This window comes from Danio rerio, chromosome 21 (genome assembly GCF_052040795.2).
Source record: "Danio rerio strain M-AB ecotype USA chromosome 21, GRCz13ab, whole genome shotgun sequence".
Lineage (NCBI taxonomy): Eukaryota > Metazoa > Chordata > Actinopteri > Cypriniformes > Danionidae > Danio > Danio rerio.
This window is the reverse complement of record NC_141041.1, coordinates 18,054,187-18,062,500: the sequence shown is the minus strand read 5'-3', so window position 1 is coordinate 18,062,500 and position 8,314 is coordinate 18,054,187. Positions and strand designations below refer to the sequence as shown.

General features: G+C 35.7%; 1 protein-coding gene and 1 long non-coding RNA gene across 6 annotated transcripts in view; one reads left to right on the top strand and one right to left on the bottom strand.

Moving 5' to 3' along the window:
• Positions 1–3,720, bottom strand: part of LOC137495548 (uncharacterized) — a 4,934-nt gene extending 1,214 nt beyond the window's left edge. The window contains exons 1-5 of the mRNA XM_087302014.1: positions 2,969–3,720; positions 2,415–2,680; positions 1,475–1,544; positions 1,209–1,383; positions 782–947 (exon numbers count right to left, since the gene is read on the bottom strand). Of these exons, the coding sequence (XP_087158140.1) occupies positions 782–947; positions 1,209–1,383; positions 1,475–1,544; positions 2,415–2,680; positions 2,969–3,170 (879 nt within the window). The 5' untranslated portion in view covers positions 3,171–3,720. The remainder of the gene's footprint in view (positions 1–781; positions 948–1,208; positions 1,384–1,474; positions 1,545–2,414; positions 2,681–2,968) is intronic.
• LOC141379834 (uncharacterized) overlaps positions 1–8,314 on the top strand; it is a 361,032-nt gene that overhangs the window by 216,277 nt on the left and 136,441 nt on the right. The window lies entirely within an intron of this gene.

Sequence of the window (8,314 nt, the reverse complement as noted above, 5' to 3'; positions counted from 1 at the left end):
TCAATGTGATTTAGCAGTGTATCATTTTCCATTTTATTAGGTAGACGTAGATAAACATATGCTGTATAATTCAGTCTTGCAATGCCTTACAAGAAACAATGTTCAGTTTGGTTAAAAATTGTTAAAAGGTGCAGAGTCAGAGAATATTTCTGAATATTTTGGAGAATTACCAGGTGACAAGTCCTATACTGTTTAGTTATGTTTTGTAACATGGCAGCTGGTTTCAGGATAGATTAGACTGCATTTATTTTAGGTATTCCGAATACAGTGGATGCAGATAAACTATGGGGCTAATAATATGCCAAACAATTACAGTTTGAATTAAAATTATCATTTAATTTTAAATGAATTTAAACTGAATAATATATTCAATTTCAAATATGTTTGAATTTCTTTTTTTTTGAATATATCGGAGATCATCTTCTCCCCTCCCTTTGGATGATGTCTGACCTAATTTGTCTATTCTTAATTTTAGCGTTTTGAATTTTACATTAAATTTGATGTTTCAAAATGCTTCTTCAAATAAAAAAAAACTTAAACCTGTATTTTTGCAAACTAACTATGAGGAGTATATATTGTAGTTTGAAAATACATGTTTATAAAAATGTGCCTTCAAAAAATTTCAAGGGTTCAATATTCAAGTCAAGAAAATCGAGTTTAAACATTTTAAATGGAAAATAATCAGTTTTTTAAATAACACTTGTCAATGAATCAAATTTACACAATTTACTTTGTTTTTTTATTTTATTTTATCCATAATAAACCTATTAAAATGTCTTACCTAATCCAAGTTCTTCCACTCAAACTCAGTTAGTTGGCAAAGAAATGACGAGACTCTGTTGTTGATGCTAGTTGCTTTCCTCTTCACAACTTCTCCTGTCTTACGGCTCACTCCAGTTGTTGCAGTGCATTTAGTACCATCCTCTGGATTTATTCGTGCAAAAAAACTTGAGGGAACATGAATTAAATGTCAGACCCCAAGACAGTCCTCAATCTGCTCAATGTTATGTTTACAAAGTCAAATAAAACCCACTACATGGCTTGATAAAAATAAGGGAAACATAAGTTTTATTTATATATATATATATATATATATATATATATATATATATATATAAATATAATTCATCTGGCAACTACAAACTAAACATGTAAAAAATACCTTTGAAATAACAGCAATATATTGAGAAATAAAAAGGTGCACTTACCGTTGGATAAATTCCAGTGTCGCACAGGCTGGCTCCTGGTATTCCAAGTTAAAAACATAGAAACAAGCAAAGAATACAGAAAGGGCATCTGCAAATCCTAAATGTTCATCCAAAACGTAGGCCACCTTTCCCTCGATGCTCACCATCCATTTGGTCGAAGAGAGGAAAGTGTGCCCTAAAAAAAACAAGTACAAAGAGCACTTTTAAAAAGCATATCCAAACAGAAAACCAACTATTCTAAAAATGTAAAGAAACTCTTCTCTTACCAAGCATTATCAGCCTTGGAGTGGCTGGCAAGTTCATGTCTTTCTCAATGGATGTTTTTGTTGCCGTTTGCTTAAAAAACACACACAAAAAGCCAACATACTTAAAATAGAATAGATAACACATTTTCACATCTAATTACAAGACTATTTGCCTACTTACATCAGCCAAGATGAAAATGGAGTCATCTTTTTCAAGGAAATACTTAATCAAAATAAGAATTGCTGCTATGCCAGTCTGGCTCTGCTGTGTGACTGTTGTGTCGATGTCCTGTAAAATACCCCGAATCTCTCTGTTCTGAGTCTGTCTTTGGAAGAAATGTATGATCCTCTTCCCCTTGTTTTGAAGGGCCTCCCCTACTCGATCACAAATATCAACATCTGTGAGAGTTTTGAAATGTGCACAGAGTCCTCTTTTAGTAAAAAGAAAAGGCCACTGTTCTTTAATCAAATCTATACTAGGGGGAGGGCAGCTGTTTATCATTTGACGTTGATGAATGTAAGTCAAATTCATTGAATTGTCAATATCTGGCATGTCTGCAGCTCTAGGGCCAGTTGACTGATAAATGGCAACCATATTTTTTCGTCTGTCTTCCAAGGAGTCGACGGTTTCTCCATCTGGGAAAGCTTTTGGCTGCCAGTTGGTGCAGCCATAGCTGTCTACTTTACACCTTACAGTTTTGGTGATAGTAGCATTGCTAGCATTTTTCATTGTAGGTGGTCTCCGTATTCGGTCACTAACATTGTTGCGATTAACATGTTCAACTCTTGTTTTGAGTTGATTAACAAGTGAAAAGTAACCCATACCCAACTGTTCACCTTGCTCAGTTTTGTCTAAAAAAGTTGCAGGATATTTTGACACAATCATTTTTGCTATCTCTATACAGCCAGCTCTGTTTGGATTTGTACAGTGTTTCTGCATTGCAGCCACTACAATTCTTACCATGAGTCTTCTGTCTGCCGGGTGAGCTCTCTGTCCTCTTAATAGTGCCTGTGACAGTGAAGCAGGCATCTTGTCCCAAGGAATCTCAAACTGGCTAATCCATGAGTTTTGGGTTTTTGTCAAAGATGATCCAGGAAAGTGGTATTGTGCTTGAGGTGGTGTTAATTTAGCATGTCCATCAGTAAGTCTTGTGTCCATGGATGACGAAGGCCTTGTCTGTTCATTCTGCACACAGCTGACATCAGCCTCTCGACTATCATTCAGTCCTTTAAAAAGAAGGAATACAGTTTCAAATATTTACAAGGCAATTCCATTCACTGCATGTGCTATTTAAATATAAGAGAACTTGAGATTCTCAAATACTTTAACTATATAACACCAATATAAACCACCCGAATAATGTTTTAGATATCTTATTAAAGCCTGGAACTTGAGCCTGGACTCAACTCTTCAGCATATTGAATAGGGAGAAATCTAAAACATTCTGGGAGGTGGATCCCTAGGACTGGAGATGCCTAAAATATCTTATTTTTACATTATATGTGCTTTCATACCTTTTTGTTTAAAGGCCTGGATGACTTTACGACACTGTATTGGTGTTAAAAAAGTCTTGAAGTCATCTTTCTCAATAAAGGCAAGGTCCTCTTTCTTTGTGACTCCAACAACTGAAGAAAGATGTTCAGTGATGACCATCAGCTTTTCATAGTCCAATTCAGGTAGCAGTCTTTGAAGTTCCTGAATGCATTCGACATCCATATCTACACTGAAGAACACACCGAGTGATGCAAGCAAACAGCTGGAAGGTCTAAGATGTTGTACACTGGCAAAGGATAATAATCTTGTAACTCATCCACATTTATGTATGCATATTAATTATCTGACATACATAGGTAGTAGACCCCAAGATCAACTAACTGAAGTGAATGATGTACCAAAACAACAAAGTGCACCCGTTTCTCATCAGCAAGAATGAGTGATATTTTTCCAAAGATTATTGTGTCACCCGTATGTTTTAAAACAACAACAAGGCCTTTGGTGTACTTTGTGCCTTTGTAAGTCACTGCTGAAACCTCTAAGGTTTTTTGTTTATCGATACCAACTGTCTTTAACAATTTCTGTATGTTGCTGTTGTAAGACCGTTCATCAATTTCATTTGCTTCACCAGCAATCTGAATAGAAAGTGGAAATAACTGACCACATCCTAGGTATGCTTGAAGTAGCTGGTGTCTTTCTGCCAGGGTTTTACTTAAGTGTAAAAAATTGTGAAGTTTTCTGGCACACTCTTTGAAATAAGAGTGTTTGCTCTCGAACCTTAGGGTCCACAAGCGTATCAGTGGCCCAAATTTAATGATAAGGTCAGGATAATGCAACACATAGTGATGTTTTGGTTTCAGAGGGTGGTTAGGAAACAGGCTGTTGCGCAAATATACATATTCCTCTAATAAAACTTTAAGATAAGCAACCTCATTCTGATGAATTTTCGGAGCACAGACTAATTCAGTTATTTCCCTGAGTTTAAGGCACAACTGCCAAACCTCACTTTCAATAGGACCTTTGATCCATCTACCAACATAAACTGGCAATAGCCGTAGGAGGCACCAATTCTGTGTGGCTGAACCACTGAGCTTTTTAGCATTTTCCTTAATCTCACAAGGTTTGTTGCGCGAGTCATTACTTAGAAGTTTTGTCTGTGCGATAGCCTGATTTACTTGGTCATATGTGAAATGTTTTTCATCTTTTATCAAATGTTCAATATAGAGGGCCAAGTCAGTCGCCACTACTCCCTCAAATAAGTCATGGCCAAGACACGGTGGAAGGCCACAGCACACATGAAAAGATTTTAATAAATTGAAGCTTGAATCAAATTTTATTCCATCTATTAAAACCTGGTCAGAAGTCAATAGTTGAACACTGTTGTTATAATTTTCAGGTGTACGTTGAAGACCAAATACAAGTGGGGATTTTAAAAATGTCTCTCTTTCAATCAAACAGTACCTACAAAAGTTTTTGCTACTGCTGAAGTTTTCTGAAAATCCACCAACAGAGTGGGAACCAAGATTATCACCACAGATGGCGATCAGTGACGCCTTAAGACACTTTCCGTCTTCCAACTGAAAGCCTGAATCTTCTAAATCTTTAAGGTCAGCAATTAGACGGGAGAATATCATATCCTGACCAAAATATTTAAAATCCTGCTCTCTGCATAACAAAACAAGCTGGGCTGGGTCAACAGTGGATCGATTATGTGGTAATATTTCCCCAAGTGTCATGTACATGGCCATGATTTTGTGTTTTTTTTTACCAGAGCCTAGTGGGTTGGCTACTTCAAATGCATCCAAGTACAGGATAACTGACACAGAAGATGCTGATTCTTGTAAAATGACATTTTGTTTAAAGTTATTGCCATCACTGACATCATTTAGAACCATGCCACTAGATCCATCAAGCTTTGACTGCGTATGCTGGGCTATTACTGTGGATTGCCTAAACAGAGCAGCAAGTGTTTCCTTCACAGGAACATACTGAAAAAAGCGTTCCTTCCCACTGGTATCTGTACCTAGATAAATCTGAGCAGGAGCAACATAATCAAAATTTTCTTTGAAATATGTTTTCCTGGTTCTGTCTGATCTCAAGACACCTTCGTTGCAAATAGTTAAAAGATCTTCCTGTTCAACTTCTTTACAAATTTTCTGTATTTCAACCTCAGTAAGGTGTAGTTCTATTAATTTCTGCTGTACTTTTTTAAGCACTAACTTCATTCCAGTGCTGTGGACCTCTTGAAATTCCTCAGCAATGCACTGTATTGTTGTTGCTGGCAAAAGCAATTTGGCCTGTAGTTTTAAATAAAACAATGCCAGATTTTTAAGAAATGTGTCAGGGTTTAAATCTGGGTTTATTTCATGACTATCAAGAGATAGGTAAACAGTCTCATCTTGGAGTTGAATGTCTTGGACTTGGCTATCAGTACGATGTGATGCTTGTGGCTCAGCTACAAATGATTGCCTGTGTTTTCTAGATATGTGGGTAGCAAAGGATGATCTCACTCTAAAATATTTTGAGCATCCCTCAAAAGGACAGGCCACTTTTTTTCCATTTCTTATGTGCAATCTTAAATGGACACACAATAAGGAAACATCATCGGCCACATAATCGCATCCTTGAATGCTGCCGTGGCTGTTACCACTATGTTGACATATGTCTTGTCTCTGAGACACAGCAGGTGTGTGACGTCTGTACATGTGAGACTTTAATGCAGAAAATGTCCTAAAGTTGCCAGGACAGTCTTCTATGCCACATGAAAACCTGTAGTTAGCAGAGTTTCTATGACTTTTTGCATGGGCACAAAAGGTCTTAAAGTTGGGGGTGCGGTGACTACAATGCTTACAGCTATACATAACACTACCCCCAAAACCTCTACAACACAATGTCTTTTTTACCTCAAATTTTTTTAAAGCACAAACTGGGATGATCAAGATGTCCTTCAAAATGATATTTCCTTTTTTAGCCAAGAACTGTATTACAGTAGTGCTGGTTCACATCTAAAAAAAGACATAAAAAACACACACCATGTTAATTTAAATGTTAAAATGTTAAAGTGCTCTTTGTACTTGTAAGGTAAATAATAATAATAAACTGTTCACTTAAAAAAAGTTACATTTAGACCAAATAAGCCTATATAATTTATACATTAATTAAAAAAAAAGAGTAACCCTCAAATGAAATCTAAAACAACAACTATAAAAATACATATATAATGATGTATAATCTACACTAACATGCGATGCTATTTATGATTATTCTCAACAAATGGTTAATGTAAGCTACTGTATGTATGTGTATGTGTATGATAAACCTGATCTGAAACGAAAAGTATGCTTTTAAGGACTTTCTATCCCACATAAGTCCGTTACAAAGAAATTGCGTAAATTGGGCTTACCTCAACGACTGCAGTAAACTAAATTCCAGTCACTGAAGTTTACTTTCAAAAAAAATAAAATAAATAAATAAGTGCTGTCGTAGATTTCTCCCCATGCATTGTAAGGAAACAGCTTAACGTGACACACCTTAACAACCATCGGGAGAGAACAAATTTATATCAAACTTCACTTATAATTAACACTTTATGCTGTAAAAAAAAACGAGCTCTCCTTCAGAAGATAAGTGAATAATAACGCTAGGAGTTTCCCACCCAGCTTGACGTAATATTTTGTTTGACGCTGAGTAACAGCTCGTTCTTTTGATAGCAGAAAGCGTTTAGTGTGAGTATTTGTTTTTTTAATAAATTTGTTTTCTCCTGTTGTCGGGGTAATCTAAGCTCTGTAAAACAAGTTTTCTTATAATGAATTTCTATAAGGAGAAAACGCTTAACGTCAACGTTAGCGTAATATTATGTTAACGTTAAACACTTTGAAGACTCAAGGCTCAGGATTGCTTCATGGAATGTCGCCAAGCAAACGCTTTTCGTTACATGGTTAATCACTGAGATGCTCAAAACAACTCCGAGTGTTGTCATTTTAACCTTACCTGAGTATTTGTTGGTCCGTCAAAATAATCATTCAGTTGTGTTTGTTTTTATGTCCTCCGTGCTGTCAGCATCAAAGGTTCCCCCCTCGGGCAAAATCCGCGGCAACACTGGTTCCTATTTAAACCGCAAGATAAGTCATTTAAGTTATAAAATGGATAAATAAATCACTTGTAAACGTCTCATTTCTCATCAGCCGAGTTAACTCCACACCAGAAAATATTAACGTTATATTAGCCAATTTTAACTTACTCGTTCACTCGTTTTCAATAAATTAAATAAATAAATTAATAAATTTCAATAAACTCACAAAAAAGTTGGTGAAATGAAATACTAACTTAGCTTACCATAGTTTGATAATGCAGTAATGTTAAGTTAGTTCTTCAGGCATTTTAATAGATGTCCTATGGAATTTCGCCGCTCCTCCGGTCCTCAAACAAAAGTAATCCTGTTGTGGAGAATGCCAAAATGCTGCCAGGTGGCACAAAAGCAGTTGCGGAAAATACAGTAGTATACACGATTTTTTACAAATACAGTACATCGCTGTATATGTTGTTCGACGTCACTCTAAATTCCCATAATGCAACGGTAAATACAGTTATTTACTGTAAAAGGAATTTGCAGTATTATACTGGGTGAAATACAGTAAATAACTGTGTAATTTACAGAAATGTCTAACAGTGTACTATGAAACTATTAAAATTGTTTTGTCATAAATTTGCTTATTTGCAGCAGCTTTTTTTCGCGCAACAGAAAAGTGGCGTTGGGAAGCCGTCAATGAATAAAAACAAGGTCAATAGTGAAAATCGGCTTTTCATTGTATCCCTATTACCTATATCAATGCATTGAAGGCCTTTTATGGTGTCATCTCGATAGAATAGCCTAAGTTATAAATAATTTAAAGAACAAAGTTATAAAAACTCACATTACATAAATAAACAATTAAAAATATGTTTAGGTTGTCTATTTAATTGCCCTCGTGATGATGGTGTGCTTTATCATTATGTGCGTTTTACTTATAACTAACCTGATTTAAATGATAGATCTGCGACAGAGAAACTAGGGGTTTTGGGGGACATGCATCACTATATCCTTTTTTTCCCCAAACTGTGCATAGTTCAGCTGCAAGTTACTGTACGTCTTTTTTTGGAAAAGCACCCCATGTCCGCTAGTGCCGCGCGCCTCTTTCTCTGGGCAAAAATGAGTTGATTTTTAAAATAATAAATATATAGATTAATTAAATTTTCAGCAAAAGAGACATTTATTTCATATTTCACTATGCATTTCATCTGATCTTTATAGCTTAATTAAACACATATTGTCAAAACCCACACATAGGCCTATTGTATGAAAATGAAAAGGGCATTTTTTGTTATTA